Below are 25,816 nucleotides of genomic sequence, written 5' to 3' on the forward strand. Positions count from 1 at the left end.
CCGCCCGCCCCCTTCTCACGCCCGGGACGCGCCTCCCTCCCTCCCGCAGCCCAGTCCCGCCGGCTCAGCTCTCCGCAGCCGCCTGCTCCGGCCCGGCCGGGTCAGAGCTAAGCATGGAACCCGGGGAGCCCCGCGAGCCCGGGCTGGGAGCAGAGACCGCCGCGGCCCCGCGCTGGGAGGAAGCCAAGACTTTCTATGACAACCTCGCGCCCCAGAAGAAACCCAAGTCGGTAAGACCAGGGCATGGGTATGGGGCAGGGCAGAGTTAGGGTCACTCCCGGAGGGGTCGTCAGCCCTTCGGAGAGGGACCCGTGATGCCCCTCCGAGAAGGGACGCGGGTCCTCATCACCAGCATATGCCAGGCCGTTGGCACAGGCTCCGTTTTATTTTGGGAGCTCTGGTCGGGTGTTTTTTTATCTCGGGGTTCCGGTTCCACGCCAGGATCCTCCTCCCCCATGCTGTCATCAGGGCCCAACTCCGGGCCGCGGCCCAGCCTGGGGCACGGGGGCAGCACTTGTTGGCAAAGCCGGTCAGCGGCGCCTGCAGAAGCGCTGGGGCTCAGGTAACCGGACTCTGTAAACCTGGCTCTTTGCTGTGCGCTCCGGTTTCTGCCATCCTGCGCACAGGGCTCGGGCTCCGGCTCGGGGTGCGGGGCTCCCTGGGTTTTAAGAGAAGGGAGCTGCACTGGAATCTGCGCTCTGAGCTTAGGGCTCTGCGTGCCTGGCTCTGGGGTCCCAGCGCGGGACTGCGCCCCAGCTCCCGGCTCTACTCCCCTCACAGGTCAGCCCCCGCTGGCTGACCTAGGTGGTCGCCTCAGCCCTCTGGGACTCACACAGAGGAGGAGTCTCATCTCCCCATGGTCCTGGGCCTTGCTCACTCCAACTTCCCCGATCTCAGAGCTTGGGAAGGGGATGCAGGATGGAAGCTGGCTCAGAGCATCCTCCAAAGAACTCCAAACTGACCTTAAAGCACCCTGCTGCTTCCCTCCAAACACCCCTCCCATGAGGCCCACCTTGTCAACAGTCATTCCCTGCTGCACCTCCAGTCCTACTCAGCAGTGCGCGTTGAGAGATGAATTAGGCTGAGTCCCTGCCTCAGGAGCTCACAGAGACCCTAGATATGGTGAATGCCCAGGTGAAAACCTTAGCAGTGGGAGCATAAGGGAGGCAGTGACCGCCAACTCAGGAAGTCTTGTAGAGGTGGCTTGGTTTGAGCTTCTCTTAAAGCCTGAGTAGGTGGACCTTCCCAGACAGGGAAACAGGATGAGCAAAAGACGATGGTCGATGTCTTTGAAACTGAGAAAATAAAATGCAGGATCTTCAGGAGAGGAGTTGGGAAGATGCCAGAGATCCACAGAGGGCCTTGAGTGTCACATTAAAAAGTCCAGATCTTATCAGTGGGGTAAGAGGTCTTAAAATTAGGCTCCATGAAGACCCATTGGGAAGATGCCAGAGACCCACAGAGGGCCTTGAGTGCCGCATTAAAAAGTCCAGATCTTATTCAGTGGGGTTAGAGGTCTTAAAATTAGGCTCCATGAAGACCCATGTTTCAGGGTGTCTGCTCATAGGTGAAGTCAATTCATTTTCTTTCTTCCTCAAACTATGTTTTACAAAAGTAAAAATATGTGATAAAACTCAGCTCACTCAAATGTGTTATTGGACATTTTAGCACCTTGGAGACTGCCAGTGTGTTACCTTATGCTACAGGTCGATTATCTTTTTTAGCAAACCTCAGAATAAAGCTTTTATTGTAATCTGTTTTAACAGAAGAGTATCGTGAGATTGCTGACAATTGTGGTTGAGTTTCTTGAGGCTTGTAGTTTAAAATAGAACAAAACAAAAAAGCCTTTTTAGCATTCGCAGCCACTTATTGGTATGAATTAGGACTTTCTCAATGCTGTGCGAAAACCAGCAAATTGAAGCAGAAACAAACTGACTCGATGATGAAGTTTAAATCCTCACTGGTCTCCTGTATTAATTGGTGGACATTAAATATTAATATACTGTGAACATCTGAATACATAATACATTTGAATTCATGTGTGTGAAAGTGAAAGTCGCTCAGTCATGTCCGACTCTTTGTGACCCCATGAACTGTACCATGGAATTCTCCAGGCCAGAACACTGGAGTTGGTAGCCCTTCCCTCCTCCAGGGGATTTTCCCAACCCAGGGATCAAACCCAGGTCTCCAGCATTGCAGGCAGATTTTTTTACCAGCTAAGCCACAAGGGAAGCCCAAGAACACTGGAGTGGGTAGCCTATCCCTTTTCCAGGGGATCTTCTTAACCCAGGAATTGAACCGGGGTCTCCTGCATCGCGAGCGGATTCTTTACCAACTGAGCTATCAGGGAAACCCTATTGGATTCATGGTTTTCCCAGTGGTCATGTATGGATGTGAGAGTTGGACGGTGAAGAAAGCTGAGCGCCGCAGAATTGATGCTTTTGAACTATGGTGTTGGAGAAGACTCTTGAGAGTCCCTTGGACTGCAAGAAGATCCAATCAATCCATCCTAAAGGAGATCAATCCTGGGTGTTCATTGGAAGGACTGATGTTGAAGCTGAAACTCCGATATTTTGGCCACCTCATGCGAAGAGTTGACTCATTGGGAAAGACCCTAATGCTGGGTGGGATTGGGGGCAGGAGGAGAAGGGGACGACAGAGGATGAGATGGTTGGATGGCATCACTGACTCGATGGACATGAGTTTGGGTAAACTCCGGGAGTTGGTGATGGACAGGGAGGCCTGGCGTGCTGCAATTCATGGGGTCGCAAAGAGTCGGACACAACTGAGCGACTGAACTGAACTGAACTGATATGGTTTACATATTGGGGCTCCCCCCAAAAGTTTATTTGCATCAAATGTCAACCTACTTTTTAAACAAGTGTGAAAACCATTATGGAGCTATCACAGGACTTTTCAACAAGGGGATTAACTTGGTGTTTTCATTTTAGCAAGGTCACTTTGCTAAAGTGAGGCTGTGTTTGTGGATGGCTTGGAGAGGGTGTGCCTGGTAATAGACAGAGCAGTGAAGAGGCTGGTTCCTGCCTAGGGAGGAAGCTGGACTAATGTCACAGCCTGAGGGATGGAAAGAAGGGGATGGAGACTAGGGTGGTGAGTGGAGCACGCCAGTCCATTTCCTCCATTTCCTCCAGGAGCTCAGGCCCAGTTGACAGTTATGACCTCTTGTCCGTTATGAGTTCTCAGTCAGTCCCTGGGCCTTGTTGTTCTCTGGGAGGCAAGGAGACTGGCGGATTCCTGACCCCTACTCCTTCCTGTGGGAACCCCTCCCCCCATAGGCTATTTTGGGGGCTTTGGGCCTCCGGGCCCCATGCTGGTCTGGCCTAGGCTTATTCTCATCCCCCAGCTCCTGAGTGAAATAGTTAACCCTGAAGGTCTATATGAGGCCCTCACCTCAAGAGGTCAGAGGACTTCCTCAGTCCAGACCTGTCTTGTTCCCCTCTCCTCCAGCAGTCCTTCTGCCTCTAAGTCCTTCTAGAAACAGCAGCTTGTGGCCGTGTTCCTATCTTGGGCCCAACAGGCAAAATCCCAGGGCCTCAATGCAAGCTCCTCAGGCAGGCAGGTGGGGCCAGGTTGCCCTGCATGATGCCTCCATCCTTGTCCCTGATGCAGGAGTAACCAGGTCCCCCAACACCACTCCAGTGAAAGACAGAGAGAGCCCAGCGCTCCTAGACTGAGACCTTGGTCTGGCATAGAGGGTCTTTCTGACCCACAGTTCAGTCTGGCGTGTGGACTTCTTCCTGATTTCTGGAGGAACTAGGGTTCCTCTAACTAGGGTTAGGGTTAGGTGCACCTGACGGCACGTGACGGGGTGGCCTCCCTCCGCAGTGAGGTCCAAGGACATCTCTAGAGGCTTGGCTTCTCCCTGGCTCTGACCAGCCCCTTTCACCTGTTCTTTCAGCTCTGCCTGGAGCCCGGAGACGCTGTTCCTCTCTCCCAGCTGGGATCTGAATTTCCCACAGCCGCTAAGGCCCTCTAGGCCCTTGGACTCCTCCTCACCTGTACAGAGTCAGAGCAGGCTAAGCAGGAGAGCAGGGTCCCATCCTGGGACTCTCCATTTTGGGGTAAAGAGTCCCACCCTTAGCAACCTCCATCTAAAAGCATGGTGCCCCTCACCAGTTCCCCCAGATCTGAAAAGGGAGGGCAGGGCATCCAGGACACTGCTGAAGTAGCAGGCGTTGGGGGCTTCCAGAAGTGATTGAGGAGGGGAGTAGAGGGGGACGGTGCTGCTGTGTGGACAGAGGCCAGAGGCTTAGGATCTTTCCTGGCTCTGCCTTGTCTTTGCTGGATGACCTCGAGTAATACTCTGCCCATCTCTGGGCCTCTTTCCCCATCTGTCAAAGAAGGAAGTGGAGACTCCTGGGACTGAGGCAGCTGGGATCTTTTTCTTGCAATGGCCAGAGGTGGGATACAATGGGATCCGGGCAGGTCAGCCGGAGAAGACCCAGGACACAGCAGTCTGGCAGGGACTGTGGGACAGAAAGTGAGGAGCGAGACCTTGGCTGGCTGCCTGGGCTGGAGTGGCAGCTTGGGAACCTGCCTGAAGGGGCTGGGAGGGCAGCTGGTTCTCTGTCCTTGAAGGGGTGATGGACCTGTCCCTGAGGCAGTAACCCCAGGGGGCGAGGCAAGCTCAGCTCCTGCCTTGAAGGCCAGCAGACCTCCTGGGTTTATGAGAGGGGGTCTCCCCACTCCCCCAACTGTACCCTTACCATCCCTGGCCATCCCTCTATTAAGCCCTTTTGTTTAATTTTTACCTTCCTTCCTTGAAGGCTCACGGTGGCTGGGGGCGTTGAGAGGTACCCAGCCCAAGGATACACATAATGGAGATGGCTGGCAGCTGACGGAGTTACTGGGCTGAGCCCCAGAGGACGGTCACCTGTCCTGCCAATACCTTAGACTCGTCCTGCTGGCCCCACACACTGTCTTGACTGGGGTAAAAGTCAAATGCAAACTGAGGTCTGCCTCATGAGTCTGGGAACTCTGGTCTTCTGTTCCTACTTTGAAGTTCTAAAGCTTCATTAGCCACTATGGCTACTTAAGTTTAAATTGATTAAAATTACATACAATTAAAAATTCAGTTCCTCCTTCTCACTGGCCGCCATTTCAAGTGGCTCCCTAGCCACATACAGTCACGCAGACAGCACTGGACCTTTCCTTTCCATTTTCACAGAGAGGTCTATTGGACAGTGTTCCTCTAAAGGAGGCATGGACCTCTGCCTTGGGGATAGATCATAAGCTCCATGGGGGCAGGGATCACATCTGTATGGTTTCCTGCCAGGTCCCCCACACAATGCCTGTCACATAGTCATCACTCAGTGTTGTCAACTGATTGGGACCCAGGCTTGACTCCAGAGAGAAAAAAATGGGATTGACTGCGTAGCCAGCAGGGCTGTTAGGAGCAGGCCACAATGCAAGGTCCGTTTAGGAGTCTTGCCCCCAACTTAAGTCCCTGTTTCCTCATCTGTCAAATGGGAACCATGGTCCCAGGATTGCTCAAGTCACAGAGATGTGGTGGGACTCTCTGGATAACTGTGAGTCCCTTGGGGACCTGCATTCTCATCCTCCCCAGGGATTATGCAGGGTCCAGCTGCTGCCTGTGGTGGCATTCCCCTCTCCTTCTTCCGTGGGAGGTGCTGAAGGAGTTCTGAGACCCTCATGGGCCCCTGAAAGAAGACCTTCTGCCGTCTACCATCTGCCTACTCTTCTGGGCTCAGCTACACTCTGCCCCCATGCACAGGGCTCTGCTTACCTTTGTGAAGGCACAGCGTGTGTTCACACCTCCACATGCCTTCCTTCACCCCACTCCTCCTTCAAGGCTCTGCTAAGATGCCACCTCTCCCATAGCAGCTTCCTCTGAAATTTGCTTTCACCTGGTTCTAGCATTCATTTAATGCCCTTTTGCCCCTCTGTTTACCCATCTTTCTCCCCCACCAGCTTCTGACTCTCAGGGCAGGAGCCGAGTCTCTACCAGGACCATCCTCAGGCACAAAGAAACAATAAATGTTTGTCAAATCTGCATCAACTCAAACAGTATTCTCTGAGTACCTACTATATTTCAAGCAATTTGAACAGATAAGGGCACTGTAGTGGAGTTTCTGGTTCTTGTTAAATTTGTTATGGCAAATACTGTCTTTCATTAAAATAAACTGCTTAAAAGTTCAGAGACATTAAATATTTACTGAGCACCTACTGTATGCTAAGCATAGTTTGGAGGACTAGCGATACAATAAATGAACAAGATAACTCTGGTTCCTGCTCCCTCAGAACTTAAGCATGGTTCCTGTTTCTAGAACTCTGCCTAGAAATGGAAATAGTTAAATAAGCAATTGGGCTTCCCTGGTGGCTTAGTGGTAAAGAATCCACCTGCCAACGCAAGAGACTCAGGTTTGATCCCTGGGGTTGGGAAGAGGCCCTCGAGTAGGAAATGGTAACCCACTCTAGTATTCTTGCCTGGGAAATCCCATGGACACAGGAGTCTTGTGGGTTACAGTCCTTGGGGTCATAAAAGAGTCAGACACGACCTAATGACTACACAACAACAACAAATAAGCAATTATGTATATTAATATATATGCATATATATAGGTGCTGTTATCAGAGGTTTATTGAAAATATTACAGCAGGGCAGAAAGATTCCAACAGCTCCACATGGTGTTTTGAAATTCATCCCAACTGTAGGCTGAGTGACCAGCAGATTGGATAGACTACCAAAGTCCAAGAGATTCAGCATTTCCTCAGTGTCAGGATCTACTTCAATGAATTTTACTAAAAGGAAAAAATTTACTAAAAAGGAAATTGGTAGGAAAGGTAGCAAGCCCATTACTAGGGATAAGGAATGGTTTTGTAAAGATGACATGTAGTTTGAGACCTGAGGGTTGAGTAGAAGTTAGCTGGATGGGGAGTCGGGGAAACAGCAAATGAGGCAGAGGAAACATCCAGTGCAAAAGTTCAGAGAAGGGGCGGGGGAAGATGTGCTCAGACGTGAGAAAGGTCAGATAGAGCAAAGCAGGGTAATGAGAAGCTAGGAGGGGAGACAGAGGTAGGGGTCTGTCATGGAGGGCTTCCTACTCCATCCTCAAGGCTGCTGATCAGAGTGTGAGAAGAATTTGATGACAGTGTGTGTATGTATGCTAAGTCACTTCACATGTGTCTGACTCTTTGCAACCCTATGGACTGTAGCCCACCAGGCTTCTCTGTCCATGGGATTCTCCAGGCAAGAATAACTGGAGTGGGTTGCCATGCCCTCCTCCAGGGGACCTTCCCGACCCAGGGATTGAGCCTGCACCTCTTATGTCTCCCGCATTGGCAGGCAGGTTCTTTACCACACAGAGGGCACCACTGAAGGAGGTGGGCATGATCAGATCTGAATCTGAGAAAAACCCCTTGACAACAATATGGACCACGTATTGGAGGGAACAAGAGATGGTGATGGCTGGCCCATGGAAGGGAAGACAGGAAGAAGTGGATGGATTCTAGTAGAGTGGATAGGTTTTGACGACTGATTGATGGGGGAAGGGAGTGGAGGAAGAGGGAAGACTTGAGGTTGACTTCTGGGCTCTGGGCTGGGTGATGAGTGGTTGGTGGTGCAGAGCACTGAGATGAGGAAGACGACAGGGGATGAGGCTTGAGAGTGGACAGATTGCTGTCCTTGGGAATTCAGCCTTGGGCAGGATGAGTTTGAGTGTTTTTTAGTCAACTGGGCAGTTAGAAATAACAGTCTGGAGCTCAGGAGAAAGATCTAGGCTGGAGACAGATTTTCTTCTATAACTGGCATGCTTCTGGGTGCCATTTCTTCCCCAGGGCATGTAGCTCCCATTTTATAATGGAAACCTTCTGAAGACCATCTTGAGCATCATTCGTACTTGGGCTGCTTACCCTGGATTCATTTCTCTGTCATGTCAAGATGGCCAGCTAGCCTGCAAACTCCCCGAGGACATGTGCCTCCCACCAGATTGTCCTCCTCCGTGGGGAGCCATCGTCTCCCCCAGTCCCCAGCTAGATCCTTCATAGAGGGGATCCTGATTTAGGTCTGTCCCTGCCCAAGACTGAGCTCCTTAAGGCAGACGCCAGGCCTGGGGCCTCTCCCTGTCCCCAGTTCCCAGAAGGGCTGGTACATGAGACCTGCCTCAGGGAAGTCTGAGGGTCGACCCCTCCTCCTGCATCCCTGCAGCCCAAGCCTCAGAATGCCGTCACCATTGCTGTGTCCTCCCGAGCCCTGTTCCGCATGGACGAGGAGCAGCGGATCTACACGGAGCAGGGCGTGGAGGAATACGTGCGCTACCAGCTGGAACACGAGAACGAGCCCTTCAGCCCTGGACCAGCCTTCCCCTTCGTGAAGGTGAGGGGCAGTCCCACCACTGGCCATACAAAGCCTTCATGGGCATTAGCTAAAAGCCCTCCCATGGGAGTTTGGGGTTGGTAGATTACATTTAGGATGGATAAACAAGGTCCTACTATATAGCACAGGGAACTATATTCAATATCCTGTGATAAACCATAATAGAAAAAATATGAAAAAAGGAATGTATAAAAAAGTACATTCTGCTGCAAATCTTGTTATAATTACAGACATAATATTCATACAAGGAACACTGTTGTTGTTGTTGTTTTAATCTTTATTTATTTGGATACTCTGGGTCTTAACTGTGGCATGGAACTCTTACTTGTCACATGTGGGATCTAGTTTCCTGTCCAGAGATCAAATCTGGGCCCCCTGCATTGGAAGCCCAGAGTCTTAGCCACTGAACCACCAGGGAAGTCCCCCCAAAGAACACTATCTTTTATTACAGATTAACTACTTAGAGAGGAACATAATAATGTAACTGAAAAATACCTTGATCTAATACATTGAATTATTTTATATTTTGTATTTACTATTATCTACTGAATTTGCTTTCACTTATTTAAGGAAATCTTAATTACTTCTTATTTTTTAAAAAAGAAAAGCACTCCCATAGGGGTTTGAGTAAAGGAAAAGGGTCCCCTCTGGGTAGTGCTACCCCACAGAAGCATGACTTGGCAAGGGGACAGCCATTGTGGGGAGAAGAGTCCTCCCCATCCCCTGAACAAATACAGCCCTACTCCAGGTAACCAGCTTAGTGCGTGGAACCTGAGCTGAATTTCGACTTCCACTCACCCTTTTAGTGAGGCGTCAAAATCTAATAATTTACATTATTGTATGAGCAATAATCAACCCATACAAGGACAGAGATTAGGAGGTGATAGTCCATGTCCACTGATCTGACCTCAAGCCCAGCCCCTGACTTCCCCTCCCCTCCCAGCATTGGATCCCAGCCCACCCCACATCCCCAATCCTGGCTACTAACACTAGGCATCAGTCCCTGGGGGTTCTGAGCCCTAGGACCCATTTTCCCATGCAGGCTCTGGAGGCTGTGAACAGGCGGCTGCGGGAGCTGTACCCTGAGGGTGAGGACCTCTTCGACATCGTCCTGGTGACCAACAACCACGCTCAAGTGGGTGTCCGTCTCATCAACAGCATCAATCACTATGGTAAGCATGACAGCTTTGGCCATGACATGATCCGTAGCAGACACCCAGGGTTGGCATCAAACCTCTGCAGGGTATAGGTATACCCACTGGAATCTTAGGCCCAGTGGGGTTCTGGTAAATAGGCTCTTTCAAAAAACAAAACAATACCCCCACCGAAACTCTGATCATAGCATTGCCATTTTCAGGCTGTTAATACTCCCATCGTGGGTCATGTCAAGCTATCAATAACGGAACAATCTAACTGGCTCCAAAAGTCCCTGAATGTTTAACATTTGGGCCTTGCAAGCTGGTACAAGCCAGCTCCAGCACATCCTTGTACAGGCCCCACTCCCTTCTCGATCCGACAGGATACTTGCTGCCTCCGTGTCTCAGTTTCTCTTTGCAGTGAGGCTGACAGGTCTTACAGGGCTGCTGGGGGAGGCAGGTGCAGTTGTCAGAGTGAAGGGACGTTGTGTCTTAGCCCAAACTCTTGATTGAAAGTAATGGACCCTCTAGAGCCGGCGTTAGCTCAAGAGAATCATTTCTTACCAGGTTATTGGAGTGCCTCTTGGAACCACAGTAAAGGAAGTAAAATTGAGCCCAAAGGGCCTGAATCCAAGTACTGGTAATCTCTCCAAGGCTCTTTTTCTCTCTGGACCACAGGAGCCCTGATTTCTGCTTCTCTCAGAAAATCCATTCTTTTTTTCCTTATTGTCTCTTATTTTTCTTTCTCCAGACTATGTTTCTTTGCTTTTCTTGAATATGGCCCAAATTTACAAGTTTACGAGTCCTTGTTTTCAGCATTCAAGAGAGCCAGTTGGCATTGTTTTAATCCTAATTTCAAATTGTTGGAAGCAGGGGTGATATTCAAATGTTTACCTACTTTGTGACACAAGCACCGAGGAATCAGGACAGACACCACCTGTGGTACTGAGGCAGGGTCCTGAAGGAGCCCTGCTGTGCCCTTCCATGGTGGACCGTCCTGTGTGAGAGGCTGGGGCAATGATGGGGTAACTCCGTGGGTTTGGAGCAGCAGCTGTTGACTGACAAGCAAAGTTTTACAACCGGCACAGACATGGGTGCCAGGTGATTATCAGCACAGGCTGGAAGAGAATCTGACTGGCCCAGCTTAAGGCAGGTGCCCACCCCTATACAATCAACTATGATCAGGAAGGATTGACCACAGATCACATAGCTGGGGACCTGCCTTTGTAGTACTGTGGTTCCTTGAGCCAGGCAGCCCCTTCAGAGGTGTGGTCATCCCCATTTCGTGGACGAAGGATGGGGGGAGCTCAAGGAGGGGGAACGCTGGCGTAAAATTGCTTAGAGAATCACTCTGCTGCCCCACCACCACTCAGAACCAACATGGCGTCCACTGGACACGGAGGGACCATTCTGAGGTGCTGAGGGTTGACCCAGACATCACCTGGCTCCTCTCTACCTCCTCCCCAGACCTGTTCATCGAGAGGTTCTGCATGACAGGCGGCAACAGCCCCATCTGCTACCTCAAGGCCTATCACACCAACCTCTACCTGTCGGCTGATGCAGAAAAAGTGCAGGAAGCCATTGACGAAGGTGAGTCAAGCTGGAGAAGGAGAGTGTGGGGAGTCTGGCAAAGAGGAGTGTGGGGAGCCAGTCTCAGAGATGGGCAGCCTGGTCCTAAAGCTCTGAGCAGGCGCTAGGGGTTGCCATGGTAACTGGAAGGGCAGTACCTCCCTCAATTCCTATGGCCTGTCCTGTAAACCCTGAGAACAAGGCCCCATCTGTTTCACTCATTTCCCATCTAGTTCCCTCTCCCACCTCCTGCCCTACCATGTTAAGGATGCTTTTACTCATCTACATCACCTAGCTGTCAGTTTCTGTGGGAACCCTCTTTACAGCCCAGAAAGTTATTCCCTTCTAAAAAGATCCTCCAGGTCAGTAGGAGTTCTGATTCCTGTGTGACCATGGGCAGCCTCTGTCCCTCTCTGGGCCAGTGAGGAAAGAGATCAGTACTTGCCCAGCAAAGTGTATAACAAAGTGAGTCAGTTATACATATATTCATTCTTTTTTAGATTCTTTTCTCATATAGGTTATCACAGAATATTGAATAGAGTTCCCTGTGCTGTATAGTAGGTCCTGTTGGCTCTCTATCTTATATATAGTAGTGTGTGTATGTTGATCCCAAGCTTCTGATTTACCTCTCCCACCAATATTTCCCTTTGGCTGCTTTGCAGCCAACAGTATGTTCATTTACCTCTTCCTCTCTCATGCTATCTCCTGCCTAGGAGCCTGGTCTCTCTCCCTGCTGAGGCCTACTCACCTGAGCTGCTTGGGGCTCCAAGAGGCTTTCTTTAAGCCCAAAGCAGAACCCATTTTCCTAGACAGATGTCATACCCTCTGGTTGGGACCTTGGCACTGTCCTGCCTGAGTCCCTCTATATGTCTTTAAGTTAAGCCCAGGCTGGGGAGCACGGGCTTAGGCAGGAGGGACGCCCTGCTCAAGATCAGATGATTTTGATTCATCCTGGCTCTAGCACTGGCAAAGCTGAGAAGGAACCTGGCCTGATGTCCACGGCCTGAACTTGCTTATAGCATCCTTGGGCTTAGTGAAGGTGAGGTGAAGCTGGCATTGCTCACTCCTCCCAAAGCTCTGTCTCTGCCCAGGCCTAGGACCCTAGATCCCCAAAGAGCAGGGTTGACGTGGCCTTTGGAGAGGTAAAGAATTGAGGATGGGCTGAGCACACTGCCCAGGTCTCCAGCCTCCTGAAACTGCTCTCTGTCATCCAGTGAGCTCTAGCCTGGAGCTGGGGTTTGCAACAGACATACTGGACCCCATGGAGAAGTCCAGAGTCTCTTCACAGAGTCACATGTCATTAGCGCTGCCTCCCACGGCCACCCAAGTTGCCCCAGGGAAACTTTAAAGACTAGGCAGCCCTGAGTAGGGCATGTGGGGATGGTTTACCTGGTAAGTTGTATCCTATCCTTGGAACCCCATAGATTGTAGCCTGCCAGGCTCCTCTGTCCACGGGATTTCCCAAGCAAGAATACTGGAGTGGGTTGCCATTTGCTTTTCCAAGGGGTCTTCCCGACCCAGGGATCAAACCAAGGTCTTCTGCGTTGCAGGCAGATGGTTTACCATCTGAGCCGCCAGGGAGTAGGGCATGCCTGGCTGCAGACGAGGGGGTGCCCACAGTGCCCCCACACCAGACTGAAGCCTGGGATCCCTGGACAGAGCTGAAACATCCTTAATTTTATCTGGGTCTAGAGAGGGTGAGGGACTTACAGGAACCAACAGTAAGTGAGTAACTGAGGCCCAGCCAGGGTCAGGGATCCTTCCTGTAAATCTACATCAGGGGCCTGTGAGGAGCCCCAGGAAGGACAGTGGTGGCTTGGGGGGCCCTGCCTTCTACTCAGGACTGATGTTCAACTGTCCATACCAGTATGGACTTGCTAAAGTATTGAAATTCCCCCATACTGATTGATAAATATTAATAGCTCCTGCCCTGTGCCTTCCAAGTGCCTTCCTATTCCCCGGGAGCCCCTCTCCCCAGACCTTCCCTCAAAGCAGCAACTAAAGGGGAAACCCTGGCTTAGGCCAGGGTCCTCAGAGCCCTACTCAGAGATAAAGCCGCTGACCATTCTTTTTTCTTTTTGGCCTCACTTCATGCAGCATGTGGGATCTTAGTTCCTCAACTGAGGATCAAACCTGCGTCCCTTACATTGGAAGTGCAGAGTCTTAACCACTGGACTGATAGGAAACTCCCTCCCCTGTCCACTCTTACTGGCCTATTTTGTAATATTCTGAATACTGGCCCTCCTTTGCTGGGCCCTGAGTCCTGGGTGAGGCAGGTGGGGCAAGGATATGGTGAGATAGCCCTCTCCTGGCCCCCCAGGCAGCTGAGGCGGGTGTCGGGGCGCCTATTACCCAGACGAGGGCAGACAGTCTTGCCTCTCTCCATGCAGGGATCGCAGCGGCCACCATCTTCAGCCCCAGCCGGGACGTGGCTGTGTCCCAGAGTCAGCTGCGCGTGGCCTTCGACGGGGACGCTGTGCTTTTCTCGGATGAGTCAGAGCGCATCGTGAAGGCCCATGGGCTGGACAGGTTCTTTGAGCATGAGAAGGCCCACGAGAACAAGCCTTTGGCCCAGGTGCTCCACACACTCCTCGGAACCCCTGGGTGGAGGAAGGAAGCTCCACAGGACCTGCCCTTGGCTGGAACCTCCAGCCCAGAGCCAAACCCCAAGCTCAGCCCAGAATCCAGCCAGGTCCCCTGCCCCGCCCAGGCCTCCAGCGCTCCTTTCTCTCACCTTGACCCCTGACTCCCCTCAGTGAGCTTCTACCTCTTCTCTGAGCCCCCACCCCTCTCATGGCATTCCTACCCTCTCTTTGAAGCCCCCATTCTCTCTTTCAGCTGCTCTCTGAAGCCCCTGCCTCTTCTTTGCAGCTCCTTTATGAGGTCTCCATCCCCTCCCTGGAGCCCCCATCCACCTCCTAAATTCCCATCCTCTCTCTGAAGGCCTCTATCTTCTTCCTGGGTCTCCATCCCTTCTCTGAAGTCTCCATCCCTCCCTGAATGCCTCACCTTCTCTCTCTGAAGCTGCCCTTCCCTCTCTGAGATTCCCCTACTTCTCTGAGCCGGGTCCCGTCCTCTCAAGAAGCCCCGGATTCCCTCACTGGAGGAAAGGAAGAGCCGGACAAGTGCCCCTCCTCGGGGCAGGGAGATCCAGCTGGTGTGGGGTCTGGGGCAGCCCGCCTGACCATACCAGCCCTTCTCACTTTCTGTCTTCCATCTGTTGGTCGGGGGCTCAAGGATCCTCACTCACCCTCAAACTACTCAGAGTCTCCCTGAGAGCAGAACACGACCTAGAGCTGGTGGAAATCCCCTGGGGCTGGAACTACTAGGATTCTCCAGCCCTTGGGGAACGCCTGTCTATGCTTTTAACAAAAATCTTGGTGCTCAATAACCCCAAAGAGCTCAGCTGGCTTTAGCTATGACCTCCAAGTATTCATTTCACTTCCTTTCTTTTTGGTTCCTTCCAAATCCTTGGGAATCTAGAGGAGGACAGTTTTTGGTTATTTTTTTTCACTAAGTGGGAGGCAGAGCCCCAGGAGACCTCTGCTTTCCCCAGGTCACCCAGCAAGTGAGGGGTCTCCAAGATCAGAAGCCTACCTTTCCTGATGTCCAACTGCTGTTACAGTTTTTTTCTTTATCATCCTCTGGTTCTTTATTCACACTTCCTCATGAAGTTTCATTGTTCCAGGCACTGTAGAAAGTAAATCCTTTCCCTGACCCTACGAAAACTGGAGCACGACTCTCTGAGCCACCCATGTGCCCCAGGAGCAGGGTCAATACTGGGCAGTGATACATTGGTCTGTCTGTCCCAGTAGTTTGCAACTAGAATCCATTCTGTTTGAAGGGTGCCCATGCCATCGTTACTAAATATTTTTAATCTCCTCCCTGCTGCTGAGCACAAAAGCCACACTTTCAGAGCTGTAGGACAGACGCCCATATACCTGGTGGGCTGCTATACTAGCAGTGGCCCAGGTATGTTTTTTCTGACACAGGTATGTTTTTTCAATCACAACAGTGTGGACACCTAGAATGCTGTGGGTACCTACAATCCAACTGATGCATGCAGTGGCCCGAGCAGGCAGAGCAAAACCAAGAGATTTAGGGATCCTAAAAAACACTCCAACCACAAACAGCAAGATCTTAGTGCTGTAGGGAGGAGCCCAGCTGGTGAGGGGGCAAGTGTTTGGGAGATGGGTAAGCTCACAACGTTCCTTTGCCTTCTTGTAGGGCCCCTTAAAGGGCTTCCTGGAGGCACTGGGGAGACTGCAGAAGAAGTTCTACTCCAAGGGCCTGCGACTGGAGTGTCCGATTCGCACCTACTTGGTGACAGCGCGCAGTGCAGCCAGCTCGGGGGCCCGGGCTCTCAAGACCCTGCGCAGCTGGGGCCTGGAGACAGATGAGGCCCTGTTCCTTGCAGGAGCACCCAAGGGCCCCCTTCTGGAGAAGATTCGCCCGCATATCTTCTTTGATGACCAGATGTTCCACGTGGCTGGGGCTCAGGAGATGGGCACGGTGGCCGCCCATGTGCCTTATGGCGTGGCTCAGACACCCCGCCAGACCTCACCTATGAAGCAGGCCTCCCCTGCGCAGTAGCTGAGTCACCAACCTCGCTGACCCACAGGCATGGTTCCCTGTCATACACGTCACCCGATGGACCCTTCTGGTTCCTCACCTCTCTGCCCTTCTGCATGTCTGCCCTCATCCCTGGGAGTGAGGTACCTGTAGGAAACTGTGCAGACAGGGCCAGCATCCTCACCAGCCCTCCTTTTAGGCAAATACTGTGCCGTGATCCTGGCTCAGAAAGTAAGACTGTGCAGAGTAGCTGGGTTTCAGGGGGAAGTTGATGAGACTGAGGGTGGGAGAGTCAGAGCACCCAGGATGCCTCAAGGGGGGCTTATGAAACTAACTCAGTGTAGTACAAAAAGATGGAATCTGGCTTCTAAGCTCTGTCTTGGCAAATTAAGTGTATGACTTTAAGTTCCCTTGCAAGGGACTCTAGGATGAGGTGACCTCCCCCTGAGGTGCACTGGTGAACACTCCATCCTTGCAGGAGCCCCTGCAGCCCCTTTGTCACCATTTCCTGGGGGAGAACGCTCCTTGCTTGATGAGTCAGTTTCTCCATCTTCTAGGTGGTCTTCAAACTCTCCTTTAGATAAAGAAGCTTGGTTTTTATAAGATTGACCTCTTTGAAGGAAGCATTGTGTGCCAGGGCTGCTCCAGAATATATGGCGCTTTTGTACAAGTTATAGAACGATGGGGTCTTTGGAATGAATTATGAAAGGAGAACCCTTCCTGTGAACTGACCCAGACCACAATGGGATACACAGCTTGGTTAGCAGGATATAGGCTGGATTTCAGCCCCAGCTGGCTCCTCAGCCCAGAGGCCTTTTTCAAATGGGCAAGACGCACAATCATCCACAGCCACTTCCCTACAGTTTTACAAGTTCGGGAACCACTGGACTAGATGACCTGTCTGCTTCCTGCCATCCCCTGAGCGATCAAGGGTCAGCAGCCAGGTGCAGGAGTTTCTGGAGTTAATTTAACCTGCATGCAAACTCTCCTATGGCCAGAAGGGGGCACTGCCTGATCAGTGATTCCTTTGCTTTTGTTTTTTAGCCAAATTTAATTTGTTCCTCCCTGCCAACTCCCTCATCTCAGCCCTTACTCCGTCAGTGATTGTATCCTGCTCTGCTCCCAAGCAGCCCTGTTGGTGGAGGAAGAAGTGGAGAATTGGTGTTTACCGTTGTGAGCTCAAACGCAGAGAAGAAAGCTCAATGACTGAAGTGGGAGGTCATCCAGGATTAGCCCGAGGGAAGGCCTGCCTGGGGTGATGTAGAAAGTGTGAAGAGGTCTGGTTTGGGCCATGACTGATTAGTGATGAAGGAGTTGAAATGTGCCCTAGCAAGATTCTCCAGCTATGGGATTCTGAGTGGAAGTGGTAAGCTCTTTGTCTCTCAAGATGCTGTGCAAGGGACTCCAGGATGAGGTGACTGGTGAACTTGCAGGAGCCCCTGCAGCACCTTTGTCACCACTTGCAGGGGAGAACTCTCATTGCTTGATGAATCAACCTCTTTCTTTGCTGACCAGCCTGGCTCTCTCTGGAGAGAAGGTGGGAGCTCCAGTGATTAATCCCACAGGAAGACCCAGAGGTGTAAGCAGACATCAGTGGTGGGGTCTGATTGTCTAGCTCCCCAGGGGGAATCCCAGCTGTGAGCAACTACTTTATGAAGAAAGCCAAAGGTGTTATTGGAGATGTGTGCAGGGGAGCTGGAATGCTTCTGGGGACAGGGAAAGGAATGATAGGCAGTTTGGAGCCTGTCCTTTGTCCTTTTTGAGGACTCAGCCCAGGGTCCTAATGGCCCAGGTTCTGGACAGTGTAGGGCTTAGTAGCAGAGTCAGAAAAATAACCCTAGAGGGTGAACAAAGTGAGAAGACTGAGGTGGCTCTGGAAATGAGCAACAGTTTGTGTGAGAAGAGTCCTGCGCTCAGCGTTCCCTCTCACTGCTGGAGCAGCCAGGAGTCTGACTGTGGGGAGGAGGAATAAGGCTGTGCTGGGGCAGCACTGCTGACGCTTTATCAGGGAATGGGCAAGTGATAAGGATGTCCTTGCACGAGGTCATTCCCATCCACAGCCAGGATCCTTCCAGCCAACAGAGGAGGTTGTCCGGTCAGAGGACCTGGTTTGGAGCTCTTTCCTCTGCCGAAGCTCTCAGCCCAGCCAGAGATATTGCAAGACCCAAGGACAGCCTCGAGGAGATGAAAAGGAAGTGAGAGAAGGAACTCAACCCAAGTCACCCTTGATCTTGGCTGAACCACACCAAGGCCTTCTGCCTCGCCTCCCTCTGGGGTCAGAATCACTGCTTGAATGAGCCTCCGGGGCTCTCAGAGCCAGCTGGTAGCCATAAGAAGCCTGAGAGGTTGGGTACAACCGAGGCTCACTGCTTGGACTAGGCTGAGTGACCAGGGTGGACACGTGGGTTTCGAGGGCAGTACCAGATGTCACCTAATTAAGATACATCCAGGGACTCTGAGACCAAGAGGTCCTGCCTCTAGGGCCTCGTGATTACAGGGTTGATTCTTCCAGGGCTCTCGGGAAGCAGGAAGATATGATGTGGAAAGCAGCAAGATAAGGTGCGATAAAAGCTATCTATTTCACTGGAGCACTGATAATAGACTTGGACAGCCCTGGGCAATGAGAGACACGAGGGTCCAAATTCTATAATTGAAACCATAAATGAGCATGTCAGGCCTGGAAAAGAGCTTTCAGTGGCTGGAATAAAAGGCCAGAAGTCCTGGGGGCAGGCTGAGGCAGCTGCCAGACACACCTTCTGATTGTTTCAAGTGGTGAGGAGGTGTGCTGGGGAGAAGATTGTTTATTGTGTCAGCAGGCAAATTAAAAGTGAACGTGAAAGAAGAGAGTGAAAAAAGCTGGCTTAAAATTCAACACTCAAAAAATGAAAATCTGGTCCCATTCCAAAAACAGTCTCTGATCCCATCACTTCATGGCAAATAAATGGGGAAACAATGGAAACAGGGACAGACTTTATTTTCTTGGGCTCCAAAATCACTGCAGATGGTGACTACAGCCATGAAATTAAAAGACGTTTGCTCCTTGGAAGAAAAGCTATGACCAACCTAGACAGCATATTAAAAAGCAGAGACATTACTTTGCCAACAAAGGTCCATCTAGCCAAAGCTATGGTTTTTCCAGTAGTCATGTATGGGTGTGAGAGTTGGACCGTAAAGAAAGCTGAGCGCCGAAGAATTGATGCTTTTGAACTGTGGTGTTGGAGAAGACTCTTGAGAGTCCCTTGGACTACAAGATCAAACCAGCCCATCCTAAAGGAAATCAACCCTGAATATTCATTGGAAGAACTGATACTGAAGCTGAAACTCCAATACTTTGGCCAAGAGCTGACTCATTGAAAAAGACCCTGATGCTGGGCAAAATTGAAGGCAGGAGGAGAAGGGGATGACAGAGGATGAGACGGTTGGTTGGATGGCATCACCGACTCGATGGACATGAATTTGAGCAAGCTCTGGGAGTTGGTGATGGACAGGAAGCCTGGTGTGCTGCAGCCCACGGGGTCGCAAAGAGTCAGACACGACTGAGCGACTGAACTGAACTGAGGCAAATTGAAAAGCCATACAAGCACCAGAGCTCCTGGCCCAGCCAGGGACTGCAGCGATGGAGCAGAGAGGACACAGCTTCTAACCAAAAGCATGGCACTCCGGCAGAACATGTCCCAGGAAATACTTACCAACCAAGTCCCAGACCCAGTGGAAACTGCCACTAAAAAGGAAGCCCTGTTACTACACTGAGATGTCCAAGGTCACTGCAAAACAGTCCTCGCCGCTTTCTGAGAACCCAGTCAGAGCCATGGGGATATAGCAGAAGATGCCAGAGGAAGTTGAAATCGGAAAGAAATCTAAATCCAAGGTGGATTCAGCATTATAATGATATTCAACTGGTGTGCACCAGTCCAACCAAAGTGGTGCTTATAATACTGAAATGCCTCCGTAACAGTTATAAATAGCATTGTCCTGAGCCCCTGAGTGCCCCCTCCCCATCGCCTCAGGTGCCCTGGCCCCTCTATCTTCTCATGTTCCAGCAAAAAGGGGCTGTGTGTGGGAGTCTGTGCCAGCATGATGGATGGCCGGTGTCCACTCTGGTGGTCTCCCCGCTCTGCTGGCTTAGAGAGGTAAAGTGAGTTGTCCAAAGTCACACAGTTGGGAAGTGGCAGCAGGAGAACTCGAGCTCACGTCTGTCTGATGCTGGGAATCTGGCTCTTAACTCTTCTGCCAAATGGCCCATCCACGTGCATAGATGTGAAGCTTCTTAACACCGGACAGTCTGTTGAACATATTGACTCCCTGCCTGGCAAAATGCCACAATAGTACATCTTTGTTGCAGCTTCCTAAACAACGAAGAAGAATTTAAAGTAGAATCAAACATTTGCAGATCTTCTGAAGCACCTCTAGACACCCCTGCGTTCTGTGGAACTCCGTATGTTTGGGCTGATGCTGGGTTTGGCAAACTGTGGCACCTTGGGTCAAATCTAGCCCACCACCTGTTTTTCTTTTCAATGATTTTCTTTATTTTTGGCTGTGCAAGGTCTTCGCTGCTGCGTGGGCTTTTCTCTAGTTGCTGCAAGCAGGGGCTACTCTTTAGTTGTGGTGTGTGGACTTCTCATTGTGGTGGCTTCTCTTGGCGTGGAGCGGAGGCTCTAGGGTGCATGCAGACTTCAGTAGTTGTGGCACGTGGGCTCAGTAGTTGCAGCTCCTGGCTCTCGGGGGGCCTTTGGCACGTGCCTCAAGTTTTCTGGGACTATTTTCTCCCCTCAGTTGCATCCGACTGTTTTTTTTCACCCCATGGACTGTAACCCGCCAGGATCCTCTGTCCATGAGATTTCCCAGGCAAGAACAGTGGAGTGGGTTGCCATTTCCTTCTCCACCTACCACCTGTTTTTGTAAAGAAATTTTATTGGAATATAGCCATGCCCATTTGTTTACATATGTCTTCAGCATTTGAATTGCAGCAAGAAAGTTGAATTGCTTCAACAGAAACCAAGGAGCTGAAAATTTTCCTCTGGCTCTTTGTGGAAAGAGTTTGCTGACCCCTGGGGTAAGGCAAACATCCCTGACCCACTCCTCAGTGGGAGAGACCAGCTACATCCACCTAAGCATTCAGAGGTGGAGGCTGGCTAGGTTGCAGAGGGGGACAGCAGGAGCAGGTTCTGTGCCCATCTGCGGGCATCATCAGGAATTGTAGGCACTGAGAATCCTGAAGCTAAACACAGTAGGCCCTTAGCATCTGAGGACTGAAGATTTCAAGGTCTGTTTTCAAGTGACATGGTGCATTGTAATTTGGAATTTTGATGCACACATATGATTTGAGTGCTGGGTAAGGGGCAGGGAACGGGACCCCTGGCTAAAGCTGAGCCCAGCTGGCTAGCTAGTATCTGCTCAGCCCAGTCGTGTGGTTCTCAGCTCATGATTGCCCCTGAGGAGTCTCTTGAGAAGTGATAAGTGCTGGTAGGTAGATGGGCCTTAGGTAAATATTAGTTTGGGATAAAGTGAAGTGCTCTCTGTTGACTTAAGGACCCGGATCTAACGAGTCATCCACGTGCTGTCTGTGGAAGCAGGAACTAGCTCTTCACAAAGAGGATTCCAGGGAGAATTTCAGCTGGCTCAGAAGTTACTGATCAAGGAAGATAAAACTCAGGTGACAGCTGGAATGACAGTTTTCTTGTGGTTGTGAGGGAGTAACAGACATACATACCCTCATGCTGGAATTGTGGATCAGGAGAAATCTGGAGATTTAGGGAATGGCAAGTGTAGAAGTGGTCCTACTTGCTGCCATGATTATTGGCACTGTTCCATGGTAGAAGCATACCCTTCAATGCTAAGCGCAGACCTGGCTTCAGAATCCTTCTCAACCCAGCATTCTAGGCAGCCACCACTAGTGGGCTGGAGTTGACACGAAAGATGAAAAACCTGTTTTGCCATCCCTATGGGTGGTAGATGTTGCTCTGCAGGGGGGCGTGCAAGGCCCTGGATGTTCGTTCTCTGACGCTGCGCTGCAGCTCTGAGGACGCCAGGATCTCATCTGACTAGGTGAGAGGAGGTAGGTCTTCCTTAGAAGGGGTGCCTGAGGACCTCCCTGCTGGTCCAGTGGTTAAGAATCTGCTTGCCAATGAAGGGGACACAGGTTCGATCCTTGGTCTGGGAAGATTCCACATGCTGTGGGTCACCTAAGCCCATGCGCCGCAACTATCAAGCCTGTGCTCTAAAGCCTGCGGGCTGCAGCTACTGAGCTTGCATGCCCTAGAGCCTGTGCTCTGCAACAAGAGTAGCCACCGCGATAAGAAGCCAGCGCATCACATCTAGAGAGTATCCCCCACTCTCCACAACTAGAGAAGATCTGGTGCACCCAAAATTGAAATAAAATAATTTTTTAAAAATAAGAGAAGAGGTGCCTGAGAAGCAGTGTCGCAGGTTTCACTGTCTTCAAGCAAAGTACAAATGCCCCTCCTACCAGTAGGGGGCACTGCAGGCCAACACTCTGCTGCTGGCCGTAAGTTTCTGGTTTTCTTCACTGATTACTTTTCTCTCCTTCACGTTACTTGGTGCTGTGCTGGACTCCTCCAGGTAGCTTAGTCAAAAAGGACTTTGGGTGCTTTGAAGATGTTTGTTAAACATACCTTTGTGACGAGCTGCTCTTACCAACAACCACTGTGATTGTGTGCATGGAACACTCATGAATATGTGCAACAGGACAAAAATTGCACATGTGCATGCTTTTTGTACATGTTGTGGTTTTGTGGTTTGTATAATGTTGTTTTGTGGGTGTGTATAATGGGGCAGATAACTCTGCTGATGACTGAATTTGTGTGTGTGTGTGTGTACAGAATGGTTATCTCTGTTAACCAAGGGTCCTGGGTATACTGATGGCCAGCCCTGCTTCCTGGGACTAGTCCTGGCTCTTCCTGTCTCATGGGCCTTTGCACGTGTGCAGCGTGGGGCCTTCTGAGGCCAGGCCGCTTATCTATTTCTCCAGCTTCTATCCTCTGGCCAACAAGGTCTTGGCTCCTCACCCTCTGCCTCCCACTCTTCATCCCTGCAGCCTTGGAGGCGAAGTGGTAGAATCACTTCTGACTGCACCTGCCTCACTATCTACATTTATTTCTTCCCTTCCCTTGACAGTCCCGAGGCCAACATGTTCATTCGGGCAGATTGTGCACTGCACAAATGAAGATGGAGCCATTCACACTGAGTGATACCTCCTAGGCATTTATCAAAGCTGTCAACAGTACCCAGCTCTCCTGGTCATCTCATGGCCATAGCTAGGAAAGCTGCCTTCTTCCCTGCCCTCCTGGTCCAGCCCGGCCTAGACTGGGACTGTCCTCCACTTGGGTGTTCTGGTCTGATCCAGAAGGGACTTACCCTTGGTCTTGATCAGAAAGTATCTGATGGGTCATCCCCCAAGAGGGCTTTGGATTCAGTTTATGAAAACGAAACATGGCTGGCAACTTTTCAGTCACAAACCAAAACTCTGCAGACAGGGACCCTGACTTCCACACTCCTGGCCTGCAGGTGAATACAGCTTCATGGGCCAACTGTTAAGATGGGTCTGCTATGGAATTAGGGTAGAAGCCTCAAGGCTGGGCATGTAGCTGCACCAGATAGAAAATGATGAAGTCACCATAGACTGGACGTCTGGGCCAGGCCACAGACTCTGATGCCTCCAAGGGCCAGGCAGGAGACACAAATGAGCAAGAGGATTAGGCAAGGACTGTAGCAAAATGGGGAACACAGATACTGTCGTCTGACACGGTTGCTGCTGTGTGGGAATGTGGGCTGCTGTTGCCGAATATTCCTCCCCATTTTTCCAGGAGAAGCTAGAAATTTGGACTTTCAAACGTTGGCAGCTATTATGAATTTAGAAAACACTGTGCGTGCCAAATAAAACACATCTTACAGGCCAAATCCGGCCTTTGAGTTTCCAGTTTGCACCCCCTGACCCAGGCTTGGTGAATTGGGTTTTTTAGAAACGAGTAATTAATAGTATGAAGATATAATACTCAGACTCACAGAGCTTTGGATCTTTAAGAGACCCTGGAGATAGCCTGGTTCATACCTTTGTGTGTTTTAAACTGTGTACATATAAACTCCTTTATTAACAGTACACATATCTCTGGGCTTCCCAGGTGGTGCTAGTGGTAAAGAACCACCTGCCTAATGCAGGAGACTTAAAAGACTCAGGTTTGATCCCTGGATCAGGAAGATCCCATGGAGGAGGGCATGGCAAACCACTCCAGTATTCTTGCCTGGAGAATCCCATGGACAGAGGAGCCTGGCAGGCTCCACTCCATAGGGTTGCACAGAGTCGGACACAACTGAAGCGACTTAGCTCGCACACACACATATCCTTACGTTCTAGTAGAAGTGTTAGTTACCCAGTGTCTGACTCTGCAACCCTATGGACTGTAGCCTGCTCGGCTCCTCTGTCCATGGAATTCACCAGGCAAGAGTACTGGAATGGGTTGCTATTTCCTACTCCAGGGGATCTTCCCCACACAAGGATCGAACCCAGGTCTCCTACATTGCAGGCAAGTTCTTTACCATTCAAGCCTCCAGGGAAGCCCATATCCTTAAGTTCTAATTTCTACTTACAAGCATCTTGGTACTCCCAATTTAGAAGAAGATTTAAAATGAAACCTCTACACATAGTGGGCTTGTGTCTACCTGTCAGAAGCCCTATTTTATACCATTTGTTTTATGATAGTTCTACTTCAGTCTTTTGCAAATATGGGCTGCCCTGGCCTTCCTTATAACCTAGCTTCTCTCAGTTGCTTTCCATGGTAGACCTACAAGTGCCTCCTTAAACAGGTGGAGCCTGTGTTTCTTCATCTGTGGGACTTCCCTGGCCTGGGGGTGAGACTGCCCCTACTTTTCCCAGCATGACCCCTCCGTGGTCTGCCCTCAGCCCTCTGCAGGCACCAGCCCTGTCTGGCTCTGTAGCATTTACCCAGTCACGGGATAAAGGGTGCTGCATGCTTGTTGGCGGGGGCTCCTCTCCCTGCTCATGCTTGTCCTGCTCCTAGTGTTACAATCTGGCCTTCTGCTTCTTAAAAGCCATTCAAATAAACAGAGGACTTTTAAAATAAACTTATGTTGCCTTCTTGTCGCCCCCTCACAATTGTACCCACCAACTGGCTCAGGGTCCCCTTGAGGAATGCCAATAGAGGGGCTCCCCTAGTGATCCAGTGGTAAAGAACTCACCTTTCAATGTAGGAGATGCGGGTTCGATCCCTGGTCAGGAACTAAGAGTCCATGTGCTGCAACGAAGCCCACACACCACGGCTAGAGAGCCTGCACTCTGCAAGGAAGACCCAGTGCAGCCAATGCTTTTAAAAAATTAAAAAAGAAAAGAAATGCCAGTGAGGACCCATGGAGTGAGCAGGCCTGGATTCAGTTCCATCCTTGAGTATCAGTGCCTTTCCACAGACTCTCCCCACCCACTTGGATACCAACTTGAGGGGAGATTGTGTGAGCCCATCAGAAGGCCAGCTTCCCCCAGCAGTGTTCTTGGCGTGGACTCAATATCCCCATGTGAAACTACCAAGGGGCAGGGAGGGGGACGGAGTGGGAGGAAGAAGAGGAGGTAAGAGACCATGGGAGCTGGAGAAGGAAGGGAGTGGCTCAGATTCCAACCTCAGCCCCCACATCATCTCTCCTCCAGCACCTCAGGCCCCGTCCACAGCCCACCCAACCTAGGGCACCTCTCTTCCGTTCCGTCCACCACCCTCATTTCTCTTGCACTCTCCTTTACCTCTGTCTGCTGAGGCCCTGTCCAGGCTCATCTCAAACACAACTTCCTCAACTAGGCTCCCTCAAAACTCGGTGTATCGAGGGACAGATCACTTCCTCCCTTAAACAGTATTTAGGTCCACAGTTCTTCCCCCCATAGCCCAACAGAGCATCTTCAGCTTCGGTTTTGGTGTCCTCCGGCCTGAGTAGCTGTCAATCAACATACCCATCATCAAATGGCTGAACTCAGGGCTGATGGGACTGGGCCAGCTGTTTGCAGCCGAGGTTGTTTCTGAACTGGTTGTAAAGCATTTTGAATATCTCTTCTCAAAAGGAAACCAAAGGCATGAGAGTCTTATGGTGGATTAGTTTATCTGTTGCTATGTAACAAATTACCCCAGTACTTAGCTGCTCAACACAACAAACATTTGTTATCTCACAG

General features: G+C 50.8%; 1 protein-coding gene across 2 annotated transcripts; it reads left to right on the forward strand.

Annotated features, from left to right (window-relative positions):
* NT5C1A (5'-nucleotidase, cytosolic IA) lies at positions 1–24,732 on the forward strand. 2 transcript variants are annotated; one of them, XM_081492077.1, is made up of 7 exons: positions 24–230; positions 8,189–8,356; positions 9,399–9,528; positions 10,960–11,082; positions 13,452–13,636; positions 15,289–15,682; positions 16,678–24,732. In XM_081492077.1, the coding sequence occupies exons 1-6, from the start codon at positions 114–116 to the stop codon at positions 15,652–15,654; spliced, it is 1,089 nt and encodes a 362-aa protein (XP_081348203.1). In that variant the 5' UTR covers positions 24–113; the 3' UTR covers positions 15,655–15,682; positions 16,678–24,732. The 2 variants fall into 2 exon arrangements, with proteins under 2 accessions (XP_081348202.1, XP_081348203.1); XM_081492076.1 differs by having other exon boundaries at positions 1–230; positions 15,289–22,370.
* The last annotated feature ends 1,084 nt before the right edge of the window (positions 24,733–25,816 follow it).

Source organism: Giraffa tippelskirchi, chromosome 5, assembly GCF_054371585.1.
Source record: "Giraffa tippelskirchi isolate mGirTip1 chromosome 5, T2T-mGirTip1v1.2.pri, whole genome shotgun sequence".
In the NCBI taxonomy this organism is placed as follows: domain Eukaryota; kingdom Metazoa; phylum Chordata; class Mammalia; order Artiodactyla; family Giraffidae; genus Giraffa; species Giraffa tippelskirchi.